The 24243-nt window shown below is 48.4% G+C and overlaps 10 protein-coding genes across 10 annotated transcripts; 4 read left to right on the forward strand and 6 right to left on the reverse strand.

Moving 5' to 3' along the window:
- Positions 1-3214: 3214 nt before the first annotated feature.
- Positions 3215-4340, reverse strand: ANOM_006283 (cytochrome P450; the record flags this gene model as incomplete). Its single annotated transcript, XM_015551540.1, has 2 exons — positions 3215-3388; positions 3456-4340. The coding sequence occupies 2 exons, from the start codon at positions 4338-4340 to the stop codon at positions 3215-3217; spliced, it is 1059 nt and encodes a 352-aa protein (XP_015406252.1).
- Positions 4341-5781: 1441 nt separating this feature from the next.
- On the reverse strand, positions 5782-6725 carry ANOM_006284 (arsenic resistance protein ArsH; the record flags this gene model as incomplete). Its single annotated transcript, XM_015551541.1, has 2 exons — positions 5782-6183; positions 6240-6725. The coding sequence occupies 2 exons, from the start codon at positions 6723-6725 to the stop codon at positions 5782-5784; spliced, it is 888 nt and encodes a 295-aa protein (XP_015406259.1).
- A 383-nt stretch (positions 6726-7108) lies between these two features.
- ANOM_006285 (F-box protein) lies at positions 7109-8695 on the reverse strand (the record flags this gene model as incomplete). The annotated part of the gene is made up of 2 exons (XM_015551542.1): positions 7109-8201; positions 8253-8695. The coding sequence occupies 2 exons, from the start codon at positions 8693-8695 to the stop codon at positions 7109-7111; spliced, it is 1536 nt and encodes a 511-aa protein (XP_015406258.1).
- Positions 8696-9534: 839 nt separating this feature from the next.
- Positions 9535-12209, forward strand: ANOM_006286 (uncharacterized protein; the record flags this gene model as incomplete). Its single annotated transcript, XM_015551543.1, has 4 exons — positions 9535-9813; positions 10289-11090; positions 11149-11292; positions 11350-12209. Coding segments are annotated over 4 exons (2031 nt in total), but the record flags the coding sequence as incomplete, so codon positions are not given.
- A 1027-nt stretch (positions 12210-13236) lies between these two features.
- Positions 13237-14093, forward strand: ANOM_006287 (uncharacterized protein; the record flags this gene model as incomplete). The annotated part of the gene is made up of 3 exons (XM_015551544.1): positions 13237-13569; positions 13663-13879; positions 13954-14093. 3 exons carry the CDS (start codon positions 13237-13239, stop codon positions 14091-14093), a joined length of 690 nt encoding a protein of 229 aa, XP_015406256.1.
- A 679-nt stretch (positions 14094-14772) lies between these two features.
- On the reverse strand, positions 14773-15932 carry ANOM_006288 (uncharacterized protein; the record flags this gene model as incomplete). Its single annotated transcript, XM_015551545.1, has 2 exons — positions 14773-14894; positions 14948-15932. 2 exons carry the CDS (start codon positions 15930-15932, stop codon positions 14773-14775), a joined length of 1107 nt encoding a protein of 368 aa, XP_015406261.1.
- A 529-nt stretch (positions 15933-16461) lies between these two features.
- ANOM_006289 (uncharacterized protein) lies at positions 16462-17742 on the reverse strand (the record flags this gene model as incomplete). Its single annotated transcript, XM_015551546.1, has 1 exon — positions 16462-17742. One exon carries the CDS (start codon positions 17740-17742, stop codon positions 16462-16464), a length of 1281 nt encoding a protein of 426 aa, XP_015406260.1.
- A 628-nt stretch (positions 17743-18370) lies between these two features.
- ANOM_006290 (uncharacterized protein) lies at positions 18371-19166 on the reverse strand (the record flags this gene model as incomplete). Its single annotated transcript, XM_015551547.1, has 2 exons — positions 18371-18856; positions 18915-19166. The coding sequence occupies 2 exons, from the start codon at positions 19164-19166 to the stop codon at positions 18371-18373; spliced, it is 738 nt and encodes a 245-aa protein (XP_015406242.1).
- Positions 19167-19688: 522 nt separating this feature from the next.
- ANOM_006291 (MCT family MFS transporter) lies at positions 19689-21985 on the forward strand (the record flags this gene model as incomplete). Its single annotated transcript, XM_015551548.1, has 3 exons — positions 19689-19789; positions 20420-20708; positions 20765-21985. 3 exons carry the CDS (start codon positions 19689-19691, stop codon positions 21983-21985), a joined length of 1611 nt encoding a protein of 536 aa, XP_015406243.1.
- A 521-nt stretch (positions 21986-22506) lies between these two features.
- ANOM_006292 (WD40 repeat domain-containing protein) lies at positions 22507-23616 on the forward strand (the record flags this gene model as incomplete). Its single annotated transcript, XM_015551549.1, has 3 exons — positions 22507-22781; positions 22834-23202; positions 23259-23616. 3 exons carry the CDS (start codon positions 22507-22509, stop codon positions 23614-23616), a joined length of 1002 nt encoding a protein of 333 aa, XP_015406244.1.
- Positions 23617-24243: the final 627 nt, after the last annotated feature.

A 24243-nucleotide genomic window follows, 5' to 3' on the forward strand; every position in this document is an offset into this window, starting at 1 on the left:
AGTTATTGACGTTGAACGGAAAGCTGTAGTCCTTGCACCGGCAGGGTGCAAATATGCTGCATTGAGCTATGTCTGGGGTCCTAAATCCAATGCAGACATGGAAGCCACAATATCCAATATAAAAGATCTGGAAGAAAAAGGGTTCCCCAGCCAACCACCACTTCCAGCCACAATTCGGGATGCCATGACAGTCTGTTTGAAAATTGGCATGCCGTATCTCTGGGTCGACCGGCTTTGTATCCTACAAGACGCGACCACCGAGAAGCAGATCCAAATTAACTCTATGGACATCATATATAGCAATGCCGCTATCACTATTGTTATGTTGACAGGAAACCATGTCCACCATGGCCTTTCCGGTATCTCAGGATCAAATCGAGCTACACCCAGTGTCTTTGCAACTCAAGGGATATATGTGGCTCCAACACCCATTTCATTCGCCAGGGCGGTCCAGAATTCACCCTGGAATGATCGAGGCTGGACCTTCCAAGAGGGTATTCTGTCCCAGAGGCTGTTGTTCTTCTCTGAATATGGGGTGTTTTACGAATGTGCCAGCTCTGTAGCCGATGAGGTTAAAACATTGCGTAAAAGAAATGGGGTTGGAGCGCGCCTGTTTGATGTCCCCAACGGGATGTATTGGACATTCCATCGATACAAAACACTTGTTGAAGGATATACAAAGCGCAACTTCTCTGTTCAATCAGATATTCTCCGCGCAGTTACTGGAGTCCTGAATTCAGGTTTTGATCATCATCATTTTTTGGGCTACCATGGAAGTATTTCTGTAGGGCTCTGATGTGGACAACAACTGATGGCCACTATCTGCCTAGGGAGGCCCCAACTGGCGATATATTCCCGTCATGGTCATGGTCATCGGTTGTGGGTCAAATTGAATTTCAGTATCTATTGTCCCGCGAGACCAAGGTTGAGGCACCCATTGCTTTGTGGGCCTATGTGTCGACTGATCGGCTCGGTCGAGCAGAATTCCACACTTTACCACTTTTCCCAGCGCCGGTCATGCCCGACAATTGGAATAGACCATATTCAAAAGGGTTGGCCCTTGGGGTCGTGCGGGCCTGGACGGCAGGCTGCTTTACAGGGCAGCTACCAGACGTGTTAAAGTCAACTTTCACTTGGAAGGGGCATTACGATATCATGCAGCTGATATGGGATTCGCTTACATCTCTTCTTCACGATGCTCATGGTAAAACTGAGATACAGCATGGTGCCTTGTCCAACTTCCAGGGTGGTTCTCTCTCATCGGCCGAAATACAAGAAGTATCCCGGCCAGGGAGAGTTCTGGCGTATACACAATCGGTCCAAGTTCAGATCACACCTCTCATGGGAGGATACATGAAGCTCCAGGATACACATGGCAGACTTGTGGGATGTCTACTCCCAAAGAGTTTTGATCAGAGCCACGTCTCTCATTTGCGGTTTCAGAATCCGAGCCGCTATTACGATTTACTTGCCATTTCTATATTCGTCGTATCATCCGCCGATTTCTCAAGAAATCCTCTTTGTGAAAGCGGATTGACCTCCGAAAAGGATGCCATTTGGTATGACTTGCGAGGACTAGACCCCGTACAGGGAAGCCTTCTGCCCGGCAGCTTTCAGATTCACTACGTTACCCTTATCCTTTTGGAGACTGTTGGAGGCGTGCGCAAGCGCCTAGGGCTAGGAATGGCCCTTCTCAAGACATGGACTGAAGCATATCCACGCCACGGGTATTTCGTCCTGTCTTAGTGATCCCTAGCTAAAGTGATAGGTCAAAAGTATTGCAACACCTGGATTTTGGCCTCCGAGGCACCGCGTTTAAACCTCAATATCTCAAGTAAATTAAACGCTTTCGGGCTCAAAATAGGCTCTATAGATCCCTAAGCTCGTGCAAGAGATACGTCCGGAGTACTGCATTCCACAAGCTCAAAAATTCATAATAATTCTGGATCGTCGCTCGAGAATGCCCTGGAGTGACCTATAGAACCTGCCGTTACAGCTCGTTATTTAGTATACTACCTATATATTTTATATACAGCTCGAATTCAGTGTGACTAGGACGGACTTGGAAAATCTATAATATCATGATCAAGGGCATTCCTACACTTCGGTAGAGCTCATCCAAATCCTAGCCCAACCCGACCTCAACCCATTAGAGGTTGATGGGCTAGAGAATTGGACCCGAAGCCGACGTGGGTTGGACTTTGTGGCCAGACTCCAAAGCTTGAACCCATAATTGGTTCTGCCGAAGTCTAAGCATTCCATGCAGTTTGAATGATATTCAATTCAGACAAAGGGAGTAACCAATCTAGAATCCAGAATCAGCTATTATATCTCTCAAACCGTATTTGTTACTGCCTAGATATATGAATCCGGGGGTTATGTTGTTAGAATCTAGTTGGTACTTTTCTGGACAGACAATAGAGGCATTTGTAATCCTGCAGAGCCCTGGGACCCCTATAACCCGGTGGCCTTTGCATAGTTTCTGGTCCCAGTTCATTATACAGAGATCCTGGCCCCCGTTTCCGTTCGGAGCCAGCTGGGTAATATGTCACCTGACCAATGAGTCTATTTTAAAATGGGATAGACATACCGGAAAGGGGAGGATTTGAAGCTCTTTAACGAGAACCAGGGACGAATAAGGGGCAAAAACCAGTCTATTTTGTCTTCGTTCTGCTATTCAGTCATTAGACAATTTCCTTTCTGTTCGCCTATGTATCCTTGCCTGTTTGACAGGCTATCTACCCTGTATAGCAGGTCCTCCGTTACAAAACAGTAGACCCTCGACAGTAGACCCTTAACAATAGATACCTTAGCGAGAGGACAAGACATAAACACATCAGTTCCTCCTCTCTATCAGAAAGCAATGGCTCCAACCCTGGAGACAGAATCTGACTCATGCCTATTCTATGCCTTTAATATCCGTAGATCATAACTGCGAAGTACTTTCTAGCCGCAACACTCCTATGCTAACCCCTAGTCTGTAAATATATCAATACGCCATACAATCAGTGCGTAAACTCCAGCCAGCAAATCACCCAGCTCACTGTACGTGGTCAACAGGCGTAAGCCAAATACGCAAAGGCCTACCCGCCCAAACGCCGAACCCTTGTTGTTCACTGGGATCGACGTTGTCCGGCTGAGCGTGCAGATCAAAGTTCCACAGCAACCGGGCAATGATCAGGTTCTTCGGAGAGAGAAGGTCGAATGCCGTCACTTACTTGATTCCGATGCAGCTACGCGGCCCGATTGAGAACGGAGTACAGAGATCCCTATCATCATCTGCGAAGGCCTCATCTTCCCCAAGCCAGCGCTCTGGGATGAACCGTTCGGGGTCGCGCCAGTGTCGGGACGAGCGGTATGCCGCGTACGGAGAGACTGATACCCATGTCTGCGAGTGGGTTAGCTTTCAGGCCAAGAATCAACAAACGTGGGTGGGGATAGGGAATGTTGCTTACACCACCAGGCACCCATTTTTCATCAATGATGCCGCCCTGTTTGGGAACGACACGATGGAGCCCAACGGGGACCGAGGGGTGACAGCGCAGAGATTCCTTTATCACAGCCTTCAGGTATGATAGTTGACCGACCGCGACTGCAGTAATGTCACTTTCCCGTGTGAATGTGTTGCGGATCTCCGCGGTCAGTTTCTTGTAGCTGTCCGGATGATGGCTGATATAGTAGGTGACAGCAGCCAAAGCGGTCACAGTGGTATCGGCGCCTGCTGCAACGATTATATTGACGTTGTCCTCAAGCTCCTCCTTACTCATGCCCTTGAGCATGAATGAAGTGAATTCCGCTCTGCCAATCTTGGCACTGGGATCTTCAACAATCCTCTGTAGCTCCTCCAGCTGTCGATGGGAAAAGTGAAGGTGGGTGGAATACGACTCATTGACGTCGGACGGAATGAACCTCTCCAGAAGGCGATGATACGGCTTGAGTCTGTGAGCAGCCTGCTCGAAGTGCGAGTGTTTGATGGCGCCAAACACGGCCCGGACCCAGGGATGGTAATCGCCGCGATCAAGACAGCCCACAGACGCACCGAACGCGAGCTTGGTGAGAACGTCGTAGATGCTGAAGTTAAACCACGCATACAAGTCCACCACCCCGTTGGTATCAGGATACATCTCATCACCGGACCTCACGCGTAGCCCGTCCATAAACTCCGCGATAAAGCGTTGAATAGCCGGCTCCTGTTCCCGGATTGCTGCCTCCGAGAACGCCGGCGCGATCAGCTTCTTGTATCGCATGTGTTCTTTGTGCCGAGCAAAGAATATATTGAGGCTGACTCCAGAGCCCTGCAGCCAGACGACCGGGTTCTTCTCGTAGACTGTTGCTTCCATAGGACGGTTGTTGAATATAGCGCGGTTGGCGGAGGTGGTGATGTATGAGAGCTCTCGGGGTCCGATGCGCACGACATCGCCGTATCTTTCATGAAGCCTGGCAATTCACTTGCAGCTATCTCCGGCGGTCAAATGGTATGAATGTGGAAGCTGACTAGCGGCACAGAGGATTGGTCCTGGGTATTTGCGCAGTGGATGGAGGAAGACGTTATATAAGGCAAGGCCGATATGGAAGCATACCCACTGAGATTAACGTTAGTGAAAGAAAGTCCAAATGACGGAGAGGCAATCCAATCCCACAATCCCTGTGAGCAGCAAAAGCCACCCCAGATACCATGTGGGTAAGAAAGAGCTAATGAATGGCAGTAGCGACTCCATGGCTAGTGGTATAACGGTGGGAATCTCGAATCTCGAACAAGATAAAAGAAGTAGGAAGTGAAGCATGAGTCCCAGGTGTGCATTATATAGGGAATCCGGATGAAGGGCAAGATACGTCATGCGTAAGCCCATTCGATGGCTTTATACACTGGTAATACCTGTTCACATGGATGAAGCCGTAGTAGTTTGGGACTATTGATCTCGTGGATTGTGGCTTGATCTTACAGACCTACGGTGGATACAAACATAAGCCTGCGGGTATTGCGTATGTCACACCGTAAGCTTGACCATTTGCTTACTCGAGTGTCACTAATCTTCTCTTGCTTTGGGTCACATCCAGTGCCAGCCAATTAAATATGCAAGATGTCAATCATATGAGATACTTTAGTCCAATCTCTAGCAGTTGTTTTGTCAGACCTTTATCTAACAATATTGCCAAGGAAAGAAAGAAGAAAAAGAAAAACAGAAGAAATGTTTTATAAACGTTAACCCTAGTTCACGAATACAGCAGCGAGGGCTCCAGAGCCAAACCCGTACTTCAACGTTTTTAACTCACTATTATAATAGGAAGAACGGAGCTCATGGAATTTGGTCCATACCAAGCGAGGATCTCAATCTCATACCACCCAAGAGAAATGGCTCCGTAGATAATCCACATACTTCTCCATCAAGGAAGAGTCAAGGGGACAAAACTCCAGACCCCCCAGATAGCCCTGCAAGGCCCTCATAAGATTCTTCGTCTTATATTGTGGCATGTTCTCGTAAAGTTCCTATCTCGTCAAACCATCTTGGACCTTCTCAGCTAGCATGGGTAGCTAGCCTAATAATCTTTTCTCAAGACCTCTTCTATGATCGGTGTTGAATGGCCAGTGGGATTCTAGATAGTTCTTGGGGGCAAGGACCTGGTACTCAATCTAGGACAGTGGACTTGGTTAACCTAGTATATTCACGCGGTTTAATAATGTATATACAAACGGAAATGACGTCCCAGCACACTTGTGCCATCAAGGACAGTCGGCGCTTTAGACCGATGCCGGGTATGTACATATAAAGTATTGCTGTCCTACATGGATGCAGCTGCCTTTAACTTTTCCTCTTTCACTCTCTTCTCTTCCCTCTCACTGAAGCGATCCCCAAACAGCTCCATGTGAGGTCTCATCAGGATCGTGTACTTCACAAATTCCTCCATACAATCCACTAAACGGTCCCGGTTGCCACTAGGCATAAGCCTCTGGTCTCCCGGCTGGCCTTCATCTGGAAACTGAGTGTACGCCTTGGGGATGGAGGACTGATTTGGTATGGTAAACATACGCATCCACCGACCGAGGATACGCAAAGAATTGACCGCATTGAATGATTGCGATCCACCGCAGACTTGGGCAATAGCCAATGTACGGCCCTGGGTGGGGCGGATACTACCGGTACTAAGGGGGATCCAGTCTATCTGGTTCTTGAAGACTGCGGTCTGGTATCAGAAGGTTAGCGGATGAATAGAGAAATGGGGATTGGCTGGTCACTAACCAGGTTACCGTGCTGCTCAGGCGAGACCCATATATGCCCATCGCTCCACTGACTGAGGCCACGGAGCTCCTGGACCTTGGGGTGACCGTGGTCGACGTCGTTTTTTACGGGGAGTCCCTCCGGGTCGAAAACGCGGACGTCACAACCAAGTCGGAAGAGGATGCGACATGCTTCAAACGCCACAAGTCGTGAGTATGATCTTTTGCGTAGACTCCCGTACAGTACTAGGACCTTGAGTCTCTGGTTGGTATTCTTTAGGTCGTTCTCGGCTATTTTCAGGGCAGTCGTCAGTTCCAGATCACTGACCCAGTCCCCTTCTGTTGTATTGTCGAGGATGAATGGGCGATACTTTTGCCGAATCACAGGATCATCTTCACTAGCCGATAAAGCGAGGGACTGAGAGGCAGCAACAGGCAAGTCTCCTCGATGATGGATATTCTCAAGCGTATCCGTCGTTCGTAACCGTTCAACAACTGGTTGGGCCATTGTTGTATATCTGACGCGTGGTAGTCGAGGTTGCCGGGGGCAAGTCGTCAAACCGGCCTTGAATGTTAATGCTATACTAAAGCGACAGCGCATTGAGAAGCTTATGGCACATATAAAAGAAATTAGGAAAGAAAATAGGTCGAGATATTTCAAATAAAAAAGGGTCCATGGCCAATGCCAAGACTTTCGAGGGCATGTCACTGCTGAACCCTGATTGGCTGGTGGTGAGAAATGTTCAGATTTTCATCGAGTTGGATAACTTCAGGAGACAAATTGATGCCTAGAAGCATACACACACCATGCAATGAGTGTCTGAAAAGCACAAATACATCCAGTAAAGACCGGTCTCTCCGATTTACAAGATAAGAAGTCTGAAATTTCATTCACGAAAACCATGTCGTTCGTTCCCACAGTGGGACCTCGTCATCATCAGGATCGCCCACATCCTCAGCATGTGGTATACACTCCGTGATTCCTTGGACTTCGGTGAGACTGGATGAGCCACTAGATATCCATGCTACCAGGGCATCGATCTGAGCGTCATGCATATCGCACTCACCCTTCTCATACCCCCGAATGAGTAACGACTCTAAATTCGGTGGTAAGCTGTCAACCAGGTTAAAACACTGTCTCTTCGCTAGGTTGACCCCCTGAGCATAATACATCAGAGTGTTTACCCCGATACTCAATTGCTTTAATGCGCAAAACTCCCGCAGTGATCCGCTCTGTGTCCATAATGATTCTGAAGGCGTCCCTGTCCATACATGGTCGGCATCACGTCGACCACCATGTTGCTCAAACAATTCGTCCAATTCCTCAGCGTCCACGATCTCGGGGCTGAATTCACCTATATAATACTCCACATCCACATCCAGTATTTCCAGAGTCTCTCTGTGCGGCAAGATGGTGAAGAAAAATGTCTTGGGGTTGAAACTCTGGGTACTTCCGTCTGAGATTGCCCTGCCCCCGACGGAATACCGGAACTCCCTCAGGACCTTGCATGAGGATATGACATTGGCGAGGTAAAATATATCTAGTGCAGAATGACGAATGGCGATTCGACTAATGTTCGATGATCTGGGCTCCACCCTCGGCGCCCCATTCTCGTCTTCTTCCAAAATGTCCGTACCAACCATCTCCATAGACGGTAAGCGATGGACCAGGTGCATCGCTCCCATAAAGTCCATAGGCACGTAAAACCGGTCCTCGCCGAAGCTGTCTTCACCATTATTAATAACATAGAAATTCCGCAGATTCTGCAAGAATGGCATATCATTTGGCGCCGAATTAACCTGGCGAAGTAGCCTCTCCAGCGGGAACTTGACTGTTTTGAAATCGTGGCTTTCTTCGGGCCAGTAAAAGCCAGTGTAGTTGAAAAACGGTGGCGGTGTTGCCAATGACTCTAAGTCTGGCGAAACCGAGATAAGCAGCGCCGTCAAGGCCTGTGAAATGTAGGCCATTCGGCTCTTCGTAGGACTATGTGACATGTTAGCATGGTAAGCGACGAAAGCTGCATGTGGATATTACAAGTATGGGGGCCATGGCCTTTCCTCGCCGGCTTCGGTTTGCATGACCATGTTGAGGATCCGACCTGTCTCTGAACCTGTGAATCCTGCTTTACAGATTGCGGCGCGAAGCAGCTGCGTTTCCTTGTCACTGAGGTTTCGTAGTGAATTCGTTCGCTCGGTGTAGTCATCGAAACACGGGGGACCTTGGCTGCATTCGATATGCCGCACATACCGGCCTAAAGTGGGCCGCTTGAGAATTTCCATGAGGAGAGAAAATGCTTGATTCAAGCTGCTGTCTTTGCTGTCGATGCACAATCGCCGGTATTTCTTGCGCATGGGCATGTCGCAGATGGCGTGCAGTGATCGGCATTGTAAAGAGAGTGCGGCAACATCGTGATGAGAATGTAGGAAGGACAAGATTCGATGTTGAATCTCCACGGGCAGATCAGTTAATAGAGCCATTATTATTTATCCTAGGGAAGGAAGGTCGGATCATGGTGGATTTATTCTTCCAAGTGGGTCTTTCTTAGTAGTAGTTTTAGCGTATGTTATAGGCAACGCGATGTTGCCTGCTTGCCTCAATACTATCCCCCCACTATTATACTGGCTACGAAATGTAAGACGTAGCAGCCATCTGAACAATATGGAAGATTAATACTGTAGTCCTCAGTAGATCTAATTATACCACTGGCCCCAGGGTAACTCACTGCACAGGCCAGCTTCATCGTTTCTGGAGGGATTGTTCCGTGATTTCCGACCCTTGCGGGACTAACGGCCGCTGAAAATTAAGCCCCAGTAGAGGCAGCTAGTTAAAACGAAGTATTTGTAAGTTGGGTTGCCCAGTGGAGATCCTAATATTATTAAAACGAGCATGGGTTCAGATCCCACAGCCTCATCCATAACAAGATCCAAGTCTAAGAAGCTAGTTTAGCTGATTACGGGGCTCTTTCTTTGTTTCTAGTGTGCACGGATACAACACAGCGCATCCTCCACAGGGCTGATCCCACAGATACAACATTGGCAAGCCTATTAGCCGGTGTGGGTAGGCATTTGTCTACATAGCTCAGCCTCTGTGAAATATAAGTAACTAATTAGTTGCACATTTGGTTAGGCAGGTATTCTTCGTTGCCTCTAACAAGAGATGCAGAAGCCCTCAATCCTCATTTTCCTTTGCTTTTCTTTTCACTCTTCCGTTACCAGCTTCCTTGAAATACGATAGTTATAGCCATGACGAACGTACAGCCGATCAAGATTTTCTGGAGAGGCAATTGCACCTGTGTTCTCTAGTAGCTCCAAACAGACGAATTGGCCAGCCTCAATATTATCCAGATCACGTTCCAAATCCCTCCAAGGTTCTGGTCATCCTTGAGGAGCTCGTCCTGCCCTATGAGACGTTGTATGTTGAATTGGACGAGTTTAAAAAGCCGCCTCTCACAGATGTGAACCCCAACGGACGGGTTCCTGGTATTTCTGATGCACAAGGGCTTTCAATCTGGAATAAGTGCTGCGAACAGTTGACTCTAGCCATCATCGATCCCAATACCGGGCTGACGCTCTGGGAATCTGGTGCAACCATTCAGGTAAAGCTGTAGTGAATGGCTGGTTGGAGACAAATGCACGCACGCAGACTTGGCATTTATGATGTGGAACTTCCAGATCCCCTTTTTCATGGCCAGTCGGACCGGCGAACATGCCTGGAAACTAGAGGTATTTCCACAATTTACCCGCTGGCAGAATGCATGGTGGTGCGACCATCTGTCGCGAAAGTGATCTGAGTGTTGAATGACAAGGAGGTGAGGAAAAGAGCGTAGAGGTTGACAGGTAGAATGGGGCATCGTCAGCAGAGATCAGAACTCCGCAGTAAAATATAAAGGAAAATCCGAGTCCCAGATAACAAAGAAAAAAAAATAAATGAAAAAAAGAGGCAGTGTGCGTTAGTGCATTTAATCCCTGTCCTGCGCGCACACCGACCTCGCTTTACCAACAGTAGCGGTTGTATTTAAATCTCATGGATTCGCTCTCCATCGGCGATATTTTCTATCTGTATCAGCGCAGTGCAGATTCTCCCCTGAAGCTATGGCGTTACTCTCACCCAAAATTTTCATTGCGTTGGGCATCTTCACCCTCGTCTGGGTGGTCTGGTGCCTGGCCACGTTGATTGCCAACGTGTCTCGGGCTCGAGCGACGGGCCTCCAGTATGTGATTGTCCCTTGTTCCATGCTCGGCGCTCCCTGGCTGTTGACCCAGCCGCTGCTCCTCCCTATTTTACAAGCCCTGCCGGAATTGTGGACGGAGAAATGGCTTCCACTACTTTTGTTTAACGACGGATGGCACAATGGCTATGAACCCTTCCAGCGGGTCGGAGCAGACACATTTCTGGCTGTCTCACCCGGTGATATTATCTTCTATACCTGCGACGCCGCGGTATCTTCGCAGCTATTCCACAATGGTCGGCTGGGAAAACCAGCCCATTTAATGAGCCTTTTAAATATATTTGGCCCGACCATGACAGGTACCGATGGACCAGAGGCGCGGTTATACCGTCGCACCGCGGCCCCCTTTTTCACCGAGGCCACAATGCGGGACGTGTTTGTCGGTGCTGTCCAGGGAGGTGCCGAATTATCGCGGGCGTTGAGACAGCCCGCGGCCCATCGTCAGCTACGAGACCTCTCCGCCAAGCTTTCAATTCATTTACTGAGTCGTTTTTGTAATCAGACCGAGACCCAAGAAGACCTGGTAAATGCATTGCAATGCAAGGACAAGCCGCAAGGCACTCACCGTATGACCTACAGTGAAGCTGTGTTCACCTTGCTGGAGAGCTTTACGACTGTGTTTCTTTGCCCGCACGCGCTTCTTCGTATGTGATTCCTCTTCTTGACCTCATTTTTGATTCCTAACAACATGGGATCCATCAGGGATTTCGCCTTTCTCCACCCATCGTCAAGCGGCTACAGCATTTACAGAAATGCGTCGCTACATGGAGGAGATGAAGGAACGAAAGGTGGCAGAGCTTGAGCAAAAGCCTCCTGCCCCATCAAAAAACGCTTCAAGTATCCTAGGTATGTACATTGTTAAATCCCAACTTCCCTACGTCAAAATCTGACGGTCTATCCCAGAGCTCCTTGTTCAAGCTGGACTCCCAGCGGCGGACGGAAGTCCGGCTGTTCTTAGACCGGACCAGGTAATGGGAAATATTTGGACGTTTGTGTTCGCTGGCCACGAAGCAAATGCCAATACCCTCACTTTCATCATGTTGCTCCTTGCCTGCCACCCCGTCACCCAGCGCGCCATGCAAGCCGACCTCGATCGAATTCTCCAGGACACACCGCCAGATCAGTGGACGTATGACGCGCATTTCAACCCATTAATGAACAGTCTCGTAGGCGCTGTGATCAATGAAGCCTTGCGTCTTTTCACCGTCTTGCCGGTGATTCCAAAATACGTGCCCCCGACAGGACCTCCTGTCTCTATCATCATCGACGACCAGGCTCATCCCTTGCCACCAGGCATGGTCGCTTTCGTGAACACCAGTGCCACTCATCGCCATCCACAATATTGGCCACGTCGGGAATCGAGTACACACCTAAGAGCTTCTGAGAATTGCAAGAAACGGCCGTTCGCAGTGTCTGACTTCGATCCCGAACGGTGGATTCAAACGACAGACGGTGGCAAAAATGAATTTTTGAGCCCAATCCCCGGTAGTTTTATACCATTCGCGGAGGGAAGCCGAGCATGCCTGGGGTATCGTTTTGCCCTGGTGGAATTGTGTGCCTCCGTAGCCATCGTGTTCAAGTCGTCGTCGGTGAGACTGCTCACCAGGGACGAAGAAGCTGACGGTAGTAACCCTGGGGGTGCCGCAGATACCTGGGAGGCAGCCAGAGATCGGGCTGAGTTAGCTCTTTCCGAGGGTGTTAAGTTTGATATGAGTTTGCGGGTCGTTCACGGTTTGCCTGTTCGATTTGAGGCGCGTAAATGAGGTATAGTCCGTGGGTCGAAACCAGATATAGAACTAGGTATGTCAGTATTCTACAATAACAAGTACCATTTCTTAAATTTAACTTGACAGTCGTATTAACTACTATTCTTCAAATATACGAATACTTCGCAAATATTTCTGCGTTTCCAAGTACAACCATAGTTGAGATAGCTATAAATCAATGAGATGATGAATATAATCTAGATTTAGCTCACCAATATATAGTATAGGATGATGCCTGCTGGTCTTATCCAGGGGTGGAGTTAGGGCTGGTCATATCACGGGGCTTGATTTATCGCGATGAGTAGCTCTTATGCTTTTCGATCTACAACAAGCGGGTCTGCAATGGGCCACTCGACAAGTGGGAGAAGCATGGATATGCTTATACTATGCCACCTATTTTGACTTGTGCTTGATCATCTGTTTGACTAGGATAGCCAGCAGTCTTATGGTAATGCTAAAATGCGATGTTGATTATAACGAGGAAGAGTGTGAAAACATACACTCTACGAAGGATATAGTCATTGGTATGATTTGTTCTAAGACATGAATTCATCAATGAATTAGAATAGCCGATCATATGAGTTTGGTTGATCTTCGGCCCCGCATCTGTGATTAGTGATACTTTAACGGATGATTACCGGTAAATCTCAGAGTTGCATCGAAATGATCAACATATCCACCTAGTGTATGAGGACAATACTACTATATCATAAGGTCTATGAATATGAAAATATGCCCATCTTTATACCGCTAACACTGTCCCCATATGTGCAAGGATCAAAATGTCCGAATAAAGCGCCGCAATCGGCGGCCCACACCGACTACTTTGCATCTCGCCCGGGCCATGACGCTGCCGAAGCCGTTCGTGGCGTGCGATTGCTTCATCCACTCCACTCCCGCGCCGCCACGCCTAGCCCAATACCGCCGATATGCCGATAATGACGGCGGTGTCTCAAATGCCAATTCCTTTTATACATGATGATTCTCTTCACCGGTGAAGCCCCGCTACACCACACCCCCCACAATGCGCGCGTTCCTTGATACCATCACAAACACGAGCGCTGGCCAGGATAAGTTCCTCAAAGTTGTCCAAAACATCATTCGGCTTCTACTGTCCGTATCACTATCTTGGAGATACAAATGTAGACTTCGCTGGCTCGACAAAGCGTTTTTCATGCGGCTTCGTGCGGAGATCGGGGTCGCCGTCAAGCTCACTCGCGTCTGTTCTGTGCCAGGACATTTACAGCAGCTGGCGGACGCGATCTGTTGTAAAAGCGAACCGGCTCTTCACCGGATTCTGAGAATTGCCAAGGCTCTTGGATATACCGTTTTCGCGATTGGAGATGTTGTCAACTACGTGAGTTCCGGAATATTCTCCTCTCTTTCCCCTCTTACTGCCAGAGTCATTACCCTGGAGAGATTATGAACTGAGCAAAGAGATGGCCTTTAGCTCTCCACCATTGCGTTTACGATCCCATCGAAGTGGAAACCCAGGATAGCGCGGGCGTCCGTGCATGCCCTCCTCCTTGCCACCGTCTGTCAATTCATGCTGGCTACCATTGCTTCGACAAGGAATATCAAGATCACATATCGGCAGGATAGTCATTCCTTGAAATTGAATGGCATTCCTCGCTTTAACATAGCGAAGCGACAGGAACTACGAACTTGTACGTCCTCCCTCGGGATTTCCTTATTGTTATCTCTTCTTCAGTGTTACGTAGTCCCATTAACAGTGGTATAGTCCTTCCTCTTCTAAGCGCAGCCTGTGACATGGTGTCAGCGATCGCCGGCGCAGGCTACAAAGAGGTGAACGATGCGACGCTGGGAATTCTCGGATCCCTGAGTGGCGGATCCGGATTGACTTTGATTGTCACTAAATAAGGACATGCGGATTACATCGCCGTTGTCGAAGGTTGCTATGTTATCCATCTACATCACGATTCACATGACGTAATGAAACCCTTGAATGATCGCTCCCATTGCATGCGAAATGTACTGTATTCTGTTGGTTTAGTTCAGCCAAATGAGACATCTATTAATGATACCATCCCGTATCAACGTGCTAGAATATTTGAATTTCCAGAGATGAATCCATATCGTGGACTCCAGATTCGGTTTGCCGAGGCTTGTATTTGATTATTTATTAAGCTTATCAATCTCGGCCTCGGCAAGAGAAGTATAAAGTAACAAAGGCTGAGTTTAGTCTAGTTTGGTGGCGAATGCCCCACTATTTCCTTTGCTATCCGGGTTCCTTATGCATAGTCTGCATGTAGTAGAGTCGATCTCATGCTCTGCCCACTATTCTTAGCTCTAATTGGACCAGTAACATTGAGACCTGTACGTCATCGGGGAGAGCCAGACAACTTCAATTGCATTTCAGATTCAGCAATGACCATGTTTTACAGACTTCCTCTTGCGTTAAACGGTGCCGTGCAATGCCCTGAGGGGGATATAGAAGTATAGAATGACCACAACAGAAGGGTGATACTATTATCTACAACCATTCAATATTCGCTAATTTGACAGAGACAAATGAAGAGACACAGGATTCCTCTTAAGATCAATCGGAAGATCCGACAGCATGAAAATCATGTAAACGGAGCTCCTCATTTATATCCCAGCCATACCGCTCTGCGAGATCCTTCACCTGAGTCTCGTTTGGTAACGAATAGAGGATGCAGCCTGAGAAGTCGTATTAGTCCGTTTCGTAGATGTCTGATTGTTCGCCACATTACCATGTTTCTCTACTCGGCGTCTCCTCCACTGGTTAATACGCCCGATTAACTCTTCTTTATATTCAACTGGGCCGCGGCTATCATGGCCAGCATTCAGTAGTAGCTCGGTATGCTTCAGCATATCGGCGGTAGACTCGTATTTTCCACGCCAAGCATTTTCGATCATAGGGTCTAATCCATCATGACCTGTATGAACGAGGGGTAAGGATAGAGAGCCGTGATTGTCGACCGATATCTCGGGACGGACCCCAGTCTCCAATTCGTAGATCAGCGAGCCCATGGCAAATCGATCTGTTGCATCGGGGATGGTTTCTGACGGACCATTCAGGAGGACTGGACGTGATGGATTGGGATGTCCAAAGGGACAACTTGCACTAAAACCACCCAGTAAGGCGTGGCCCTTTTGATCAGACAGTATATTATCCTTACGTAGATCGGAATGAGCGATATCAAAACGATGGAGATGAACGAGGGCGCGCATAATGTCCTGATACCAAGCAATACGATCGGGCTGAGTGCTGGGTAAAGCGCCGGAAAGTGGCTGGTACTTGCGTAGGTGGATACCTTCAGGGTGACCAATGTCAATGGCTTCGATGATTTTCGGATGAGGATGCTCTATCAGTAAGCGAAAAACTGTTTTCTCATCCTTCAAGAGGCCAAAGTGGAAAAGGGTTTCTGAAGCATAGTCCCAGAAGGCCCGGGGTGTATCGTTGCTCGAAGCAGGTTGGTATACTCTGCAAGCCTTCAAAACAAGACCATCATCGACGTTGTAGATTTGGCCTGCCGGTCCAACGACTACAATCTCGAGCCCTATCTGATACTGGATTGTCAATTGGGAATCTGCGTAGTTTGGAGTCTTGCCCAAAGCCGAATTTCCCCCGGCGGGTGCAACATTTCTTCCAATATCTGGTACTGGTCTACTTGGGTAAAGTGTCGACAAAGAACGGTCCAAGCACAAGTAACAGTCGCACAGGCAAATGACCATATAGTCGATCAACGGGAAATAATAATGGTGAGCATTTCGATGCAAGCCCACGAAATATGAAGTTCTCAGGGCCCTTGGACCTACATGAATGAAAGGAAGAAAGGGGGGGAGTTCAGGTTAACAGAGGCGACCCTAGTTCGTGTCCAAATACGCCCTGATGATCAATAGCACGGTGTCACTCAGCAATCTGACCATAAAGAGGTGCCGTTTGGACTATTACATGTCGAAGGCTACTCCCATTGTTTGATCCACGGGAAATGGTGCCAAATCACTAGATTGACGAGCTATATAGTTTCCAAGAACTGCGGATAACTACTGTCACAATGTGTCTGTAACCCAGACAATGAAAAAATGATCTGATATGTATTGGACTGTGACGGGCTCTAGACGACATTGTTGAAGAGGTAGCAAAATTGACAGGGGTTCGCAAAGGCCAATCAACAGGAAGATGAAAACTGAGATACTATAGAGAGAATTTGACCAAAGCAAAGCAACTAAAGCAGGCCAAATCGAGCAAGAGTCGGGTCCGTTAGGATCTGCTCTCGAACTCTTCCCAGATCGCCGTCCCATTTTCTGCCCGCACAAGGTGATACCACCGTTGTTTCGCACGGCTCCAGAATCGATTACCATCACGGACAATGTATCTAGGAAGAGTGGCGTCTTTGAGCGTCACTACCAACCCAGGTTCAGATGGATGCCGTTCAGCAGCGCGGACGTGTTCTGCCAAGAAAGAATCGTTTTTCGCAATAGCGAGGTCTTGGGGTGCCTCCACTAACTGGGCTCCTTCAGGCACTTGCTGCGTTACTGCTCCAGTTGACAGGTGGAGGAACCCACGCTGGGTTTGTATAACGCTATGCAGGGGATACACATACTCGGCTTGCAAATGGGTAGAATTCCCCGGCGTGGCGGCAAGCATACATATAGCCCACAGTGCCAACCGGAACGTCAGTTTACCAGATCCATAGGCTGAATATGGGACATGCACCCGTTGCAGGGGTGCAAAATCAACCCTACTCCTGTCGTCTCTATAGCTCGTACCGGATATAGACATTCGATCCACTCGTGAGCTGAGGGGAGATAAATCGGTAACATCTGATAGATTTCTCATATGGCTCTTCCGTGGTGGAGTTTTAGGCTCCCTTCGAGTGCGGTTGGCGGCTATCCCACTCCCGATATCCTCCACGCGGCAGTGGATAACGACCAACTCTCGGCCTGTGATGACAAAGGCATACCGTTGCTGAGTTTGCTCGCAGTATTGCTGCATCTGGCCAAATACTTGATCATATTTGTCCCGTTCGTATTCTTCGATTTCAGCGTTCCACTTTGTGGCCTCTTTGACGTCGCCTGGGATAAGGTTCTCGTATTTTGACGATAAAAACTGTTTCCGAGAAGTCCGGACTACAGCCAGATCGGGAGAATATCTCGAGTCGTCAGTTTGGTTGGTGCTCTTGGCTTTATCCCCAGTAACAATCTGGGGAGGATCACTTGAGTTGTGCAGTGATTTCCACGACTGCTTCAGGGCTGCGTTTATGGCCACAAACATTGTGCGCTGAAAAAAAGCCTTCGTCGAATCCTCACCCCAGTCCTCTTTTTCTGCACCTTCAGGGTCCGAGGGCTCTGGAATATCCTCAGCCAGCTCTGCTGTCAGGATAGGAAACATCTGCAGCAGGTTCTGGTAGCTGAAGTCAACCCAATCCTCTTTTCCATTCACTGTGGGATACATGTGATTGGTAGTGAGTGAGCCACCATTAGGCAACCTTTCGACGAAATCAGGGTTGCGTCTGGTAAGCACTTCGAGTAGAGTAGGCATGTTGAAAGTCCGGGTATTAAGGATTGAGAAAGGGTAGTTTGAGATGTGCAAGAACTTGTCCATATGCTCGAAAGTGATAGGCAATACCTGGCTTTTTATAGCCGTGCGGGGTCCAATCAATCCCAGTTCGTACATTTTTCGAAAAGGGAACCTAGGAAGACAAGGTCATTCTGACCCAATGAATCAGGCTGGCCCATCACCACGGCGCATACAAGGATCGCTCAACTCATGCCTACCCGATACCGGTGGCGGTTATTTATTTGGTATGATGACCAAACTTGAATGGAAAGAGACACATGCGCTAGGGCCTTTTCTCACTGGAGTGATAGATGACCAGCGTCGTTTCTCTAAGACATTGGGTAATTAGTCGCCAGGCCCCACTTGACGCTCAGACTACTACTAGGAGTAGTGTGGGCGGCTCCTGCGGCGTGAAGCCCAAGTCCTACGGCCAGGGATCTCGTCCAGCGGCAACATGAGGCAATGCATCGAAACCCGGCAGCGGCACTCGTTTTGATGATTATGCTTCATAATTTCAAGACATAAGTTGCAGCGTACAGGGCCTCATTCGGAGCCGATGTTATGTAAGATTTCGCAAGACACGAGAAGGGAGCCGAAACATCACTGAATTCTACATATCCCATCGACATAATTGATGTTTGTCCAGGTCGTTGAAGAAGTCAAAGAATTGCTTCGAGCGCGCATAACGACGAGAGAAAGGGAAGGTAATCGTACATCCTAGATCGACAATCCGGTCCCCTCTATAATTGTCCTTTTTAACGTCGCGGGGCAGGATATGGCCGCGTTTTGGAATATAGAAATTGGTAAGAATATTTTGAAATTTCTTATCGTGACGGCTCGGTGGCTCATCAGCAATAAAATCCTTCACAATAGCCCAGTGGGCCCGATACCAATTCGGATCATTCCTCACTGGCCCGCTTACTTCCCGAAGCTGGTGAAGTTGGGAGTCCGTTAAATACATCCATCCATGACACTGCACTGCCCAACGGCCATTTTCGTGCAGGTCGCATAGACGAGCGAATGCACGCGCTTCACACCCGAATGGGCTGATAAAAGCTACTTCTTCTTCACTATATGGTGCAGTGTATTCATAAAACTGCGGTCCCAGTAATTAGAGACTGCCTAAGGGTTGGCGTGGACATAGATGTACATACCAACTTCAGGCAAAGATCTCGTTCATTGTGCTTAAACTTGAAAACAAAGCCCTGTTGGCCCTTGCCGATGAACTCAGGTTGCTTAATCTTATCTTCGTAACCAACAAATCTTTTCAACACGGGCTCTTGGTGTACTACTTGCTCGGGGTCGATGATAGAAGAGTCGCTGGTGAGTTTGACATCTAACGTTTCTTCTGACAGGAATAGTTCAAGTAAAAGCTGGTATTGATTATCCTGTTGGACTTGTTCCATGCTTAGGTGAGTTCAACTGTTGTATTGCAAGGGGCTTCCAGAGAAATTGGAAGAGTTATCGATCAATGACAAGGCCCGAAACAAGTTTTGACCGCCCAGGCAACGCGGTGTGTCACGGGATAGCGGGAGTGACTGATCTGATCCAAAAACCACCTCGGCCAAGAGTTCTATTAATAGGCGACGCATATAAAACTCATTTCCGCCTGGCCTTGAGCTTCAGCAGATTAGAGGTGGGGGGGGGGAATTGATAAAACAGCGTGCCTCAGGCTGCAATGTGAAAGCTGTGGACCGATGGCACTTCTTTTCCCTACCCAACATGGAAAGATATATTGCAGCTTCAGGTTTCACGACACAAAAAGTGTGTAAATGTTGAGACTTTTAAGCTAGGTCTATACTGTACTCAGGTTACTGATGGCCATTGGGAAGATCCAAGACCAAACGCATTCAGCTAGTTCCACTAAAATCAACAAATATCCTTCTCATCTTGCACGAATGTCTGTCAACAATCTCCTCCGACTCAACATGGAATCTAAGTACTACCCTGGCCCATTCCTTCGTGTTGATGGGCGTGGTCTTACCCAGAGTGCTGGCGGCGTTGTCAATGTGCAGACCCATGTTGGAAAGTACGAGACGTTGATTAGTATCAACCATCCCGAGGATAACACATTCTCCGCGCTTTCTGTACATCTGATTAGCAAATGTGTAGATACGATCTGGGGACCAACAAACATTATTTGCGCTCTGAATGGTAGGCCCATCCGCTAAGGGGTCCGTGAAAGGCTGCATTGATGTTAGAACGATCGGTGGGTATTAGATAGACCAGTTGACGACCGTACTCACCACACCGAGTTCAATGATATCTAGAAAAGAAAGTTAATAATGACCTCGGGAACCTCCTATCAATTCACATAGCTTCCGTTAAGGGAATACATACTGAGCCTGTCGTGTACGCCAGCGATGTATTTATTCGATGATGTGAGACATAGCGAAGCCGGGAATTCGGGCGAACGAGTGACGGCGACGTGACGGAAGCTGACTAGGGGCCAGACCGGCCGGGATTTCGACAGTGCAGCACAATTCACCTCTTTGTTATAACAAAGGGCCCAGGGGTTGGAAGTGAAACCGAGTCATTCCCACCTCACGACCACTCACTCCACCCGGGAGGAACGTCGTGACCAGGATCCCAAATTCTTCCTTCGCCTTTTGTTCTGGTCAGTTGTGCAACTAAGTTGGTTAACTAGTTCACTATTTAGTCCAGGTCTGACAGCCCTGACGCATTACAACGAAATGCAGCTGGAGAAGAATGACGATTCGAGTCCCTCGATCACAGCGATTCCACCTGGCCACGACTCCATTCATCCTTCTACCGACTTTCCAGAGAAGGCGCTGTCCGAGAATAACCCGGCCGGTGACCACCCGGTGCATCACACCGGCCCCGAACAAGTTCAACCACCACCGCCCATAGAGATCGACGGTGGTTATGGCTGGATTTGTGTGGTGTGCATCTTTCTGGTCAATGCCCATACTTGGGGAATCAATAGTGTAAGGTCTCGTGACCTTCAGACCAGGCTTGATATGCTAACCTTCGTCGCAATTAGTCCTATGGTGTCTTTTTGGCCCATTATCTGGCCACTAATACATTTCCCGGCGCATCCGACCTCGACTATGCCTTTGTCGGAGGTCTTTCCCTTAGTATGGCCCAATTCATCGCGCCGGTCGCAACAATCACGACTCGAGTATGGGGGACAAGAGTTACATTGATGATTGGAATTACATTGCAGACCGCGGCATTATTAGGAGCGTCGTGGGCCAGCCATATCTGGCAGTTGTTTCTCAGCCAGGCTCTGTGTTTCGGATTCGGGATGGGAATGCAATTCAGTGCTACGGTTGGTATCGTCCCTCAGTGGTTCACCCGCCGACGTTCCCTTGCAAATGGTATTGCGACCGCGGGATCGGGGATCGGAGGCCTTATCTATTCGTTGGCTACAAGCGCCATGCTTCAGAGATGGGGTATTGGCTGGGCTTTCCGGATCCTGGCTATTGTCTCCGCTGCTGCGTGCGGCTTCTCTGCTATCATTGTGAGGGATCGAAACAAGGCCATTGGAGCTATTCAAATCGCCTTCCATACCGAGCTTTTGAAAAGACCAGAGTTTCTGCTAACTTTGGCTTGGGGTTGCTTTAGTGTGTTGGGCTATGTGGCCCTTCTTTTCTCAATTCCCGACTACGCAAGCACCGTAGGCCTGACCGCTTCCCAAGGCTCCATCCTTGGTGCTATGTTCAACCTTGGGGGCGGCCTTGGCCGACCTGTTATAGGCTACATCAGCGATAGTTTTGGACGGCTGAATACTGCCCTCGCTTGTACCTTCCTGGCTGGCCTCTTTTCTCTTGTTATCTGGATCTTTGCCAAAAGTTTCGGGGTCCTCATCTTCTATGCTCTGATTAGCGGCCCCGTTGCCGCAACCTTCACGACGACCGTTGCTCCAGTAGGCGCGGAGGTCGTGGGAGTACAACTCTTACCGTCTGCTTTGTCGATCTTCTGGCTTTCGGTGGTCATCCCGAGCACATTTGCTGAGCCGATCGCCCTTTGGCTACGAACCGACAACGCAACCAATTTTCTGCATGCCCAGATATTTGTCGGCTGTATGTTTATGGCAGCATGCATTTGCCTCGGGCTTGTGCGAGCGTGGAAGATCTCAGAGTTGGAAAATGCTGATGCGGACGTCGATCAAGAGCCCGTGGCCAGGACGGCGAGCAGCGTTGCTAGTATGACGAGCAAGGCAAAGGCTGTGCAGGGATTATTCACGATGGCGAGGGTATAAAATGCAATCGACTAGAATAGTTTGACCAGTCCTACTCTGATGACGAAGGCGCCTGCCGCAAGGGCGACTATGTTCAAAAATATTTTAGAACTCGAAATGATAAAAGGTCTTGCATAAGGACTCGGAACATCTAATCATGAGCTGTATATCGAATTTATGCCAACGTGTATCCTCTATACAAGATCCCCAGTCTTTCAAGACCTAAAAGGCCGTAATGTCTTTGCTGGGTTGAGGCAGCGCCAATCAGTATGTTTGCAGACTCTTGATCTATAAGACTATTTGCAAATCAGGTTAGACACGAATAGTAAAGACTCCGACACGGACTTCCTAGCCCTGGAGTTCCCAAGATCTGCGATTCCTCGCCCCACCCGACGTCAGCCTGGCAATGAGGCGGAGTTCGGCCCCAAGGCATCCTTCTGGACCACCGCAGTTTATGTTGTTCATTTATTATGATGATATCGCCATATTATATTTATGAAGGTCTAGAAATTAAGTAATTCAATCATCCACCTTGACTTATCATGGCTTCCAGCATCCCGACCAAAGCCTGTGAGCCCATCATCAGCAAGACCTTTCCGCGCGATGGCTTGGCTGTGACAGCGTGCGAAATGGGGAGCAATTACTTCGTGGTCGCAAAGGAAGCTGCTCTCTATGTACTCGACTTTGCTGATAAGTCCCTAACTACGCTGCAAGAGAAGGGGAATATCACCTGGTGTCTCGCATTATGCGAGGATAAGAGCCTCTTAGTGACGGGCGGGACGGAGGGTGCGGTCCTGATATGGAATATACGGACAAAGTGACTAGCCTTGTGTCAATCTTTCCAGATAACAGCTGTTAATATTGCCTAGGTCAGTCACTCGCTTATTGAAGGGTCACACTAGCACTGTCCGCAGCCTCCAGATCGTGAATGATACCACGCTTATCTCCGGTAGTCGCGACTCGACCATCTGCATCTGGGACATGGACTCTGATGAAGTTGATCCTAAGCTAGTTCTAAAGGGGCATACGGAAACGGTACGGTGCCTCAAGGTTCATGGCGGGGTGCTCGTTTCCGGCGGTAATGAGGGGGAAGCGCGAGTTTGGGATATCCATACCGGACAATGTCTCCATGTGCTCAAAGGACACACAGGGACTCTGTATGATATATCTTATGACGGCTCTCGGATTGTCACAGGCAGTCTGGACTCAACTATCCGAGTTTGGGACCCTCACTCAGGGTTTGTTTTCTTTGCTATCTAACAGCCTCCACGATAGTAACTAACGACGCATCTAGAGCTTGTCTGGGAGTTCTTTCTGGCCACAGTGGGGCCGTCACTCGGTTATGCTTACAATGGGACACTCTTATCTCTGCGGATACTGTTGGGACGGTGAAAGTGTGGTCCTTAACTACAGCTTCGGGTCGGACTATCGCTGAGGAAAGAGAAGGGAGTGTCATTTCGTTGGCGGCAGATGGTGAGAATATCCTCGTTGGCAACACGAATGGTTCGGCATATCTAGTCCATCGAGATTCCGGCGCAAGTACGACACTTGTCGCTGGAGCAGATGCTGTCTGGGATGTGGGATTCACACCGTTTAATCGTCCATTGGCGGTTTACTTCAAGGGGGGAGATACTCAACTGGACATTTTCTGAAATGCTGCAGCGACGAGTTATTCTATAACACATGACACGACGTTGTTTATGTCGCTATTTGTGACCTTGGCGTAAATGTCCTTGTCCAAGAATGGGTTTAATCCCAACTATTGTGGATCTAGTATAATGATGCTACGGAGTCCCGTAAAGCGGAATAGGAGTAAATGGATAGTCTTCAATTGTTTGCATGGAAGCATACCAACTTCCAGTGTAGGGATATCAACACCAAGAAGATAGATGCCAAACCATGAAGTGAGCACCAGCTTCTTTCACAGATTATGCGCCGAGAATATAATCGAGTACAATAATCTAAAAGCCACGGAAGGTTCAGAGGCTGAAGATTGTGTTATGGATTGCTATGAGATACGAAAGGCCGTGATTCATGGCAAACTTAATCTAGAAATTGCACCGAGTAACCGTGAAATGGATTGTTGTTTAGCAAGTTTAACAAGAGTCCTATGAAAATATATCGAAGCTTTTCTGAACGAGGTATCAATGCACTGTATGTATATTTTCTGTGAATATGAGCCAAGGAATATAAGAGTTTCATGCTCTACCTGGTTGTCTAGTTTATCGTGGCGCCATGGTCTTCTTGACGGGCTTGCATGTTGTACTGTGCTTTTCTTC

The sequence above is a fragment of the Aspergillus nomiae genome (genome assembly GCF_001204775.2).
Source record: "Aspergillus nomiae NRRL 13137 chromosome Unknown contig00162, whole genome shotgun sequence".
Taxonomy (NCBI): Eukaryota; Fungi; Ascomycota; class Eurotiomycetes; order Eurotiales; family Aspergillaceae; genus Aspergillus; species Aspergillus nomiae.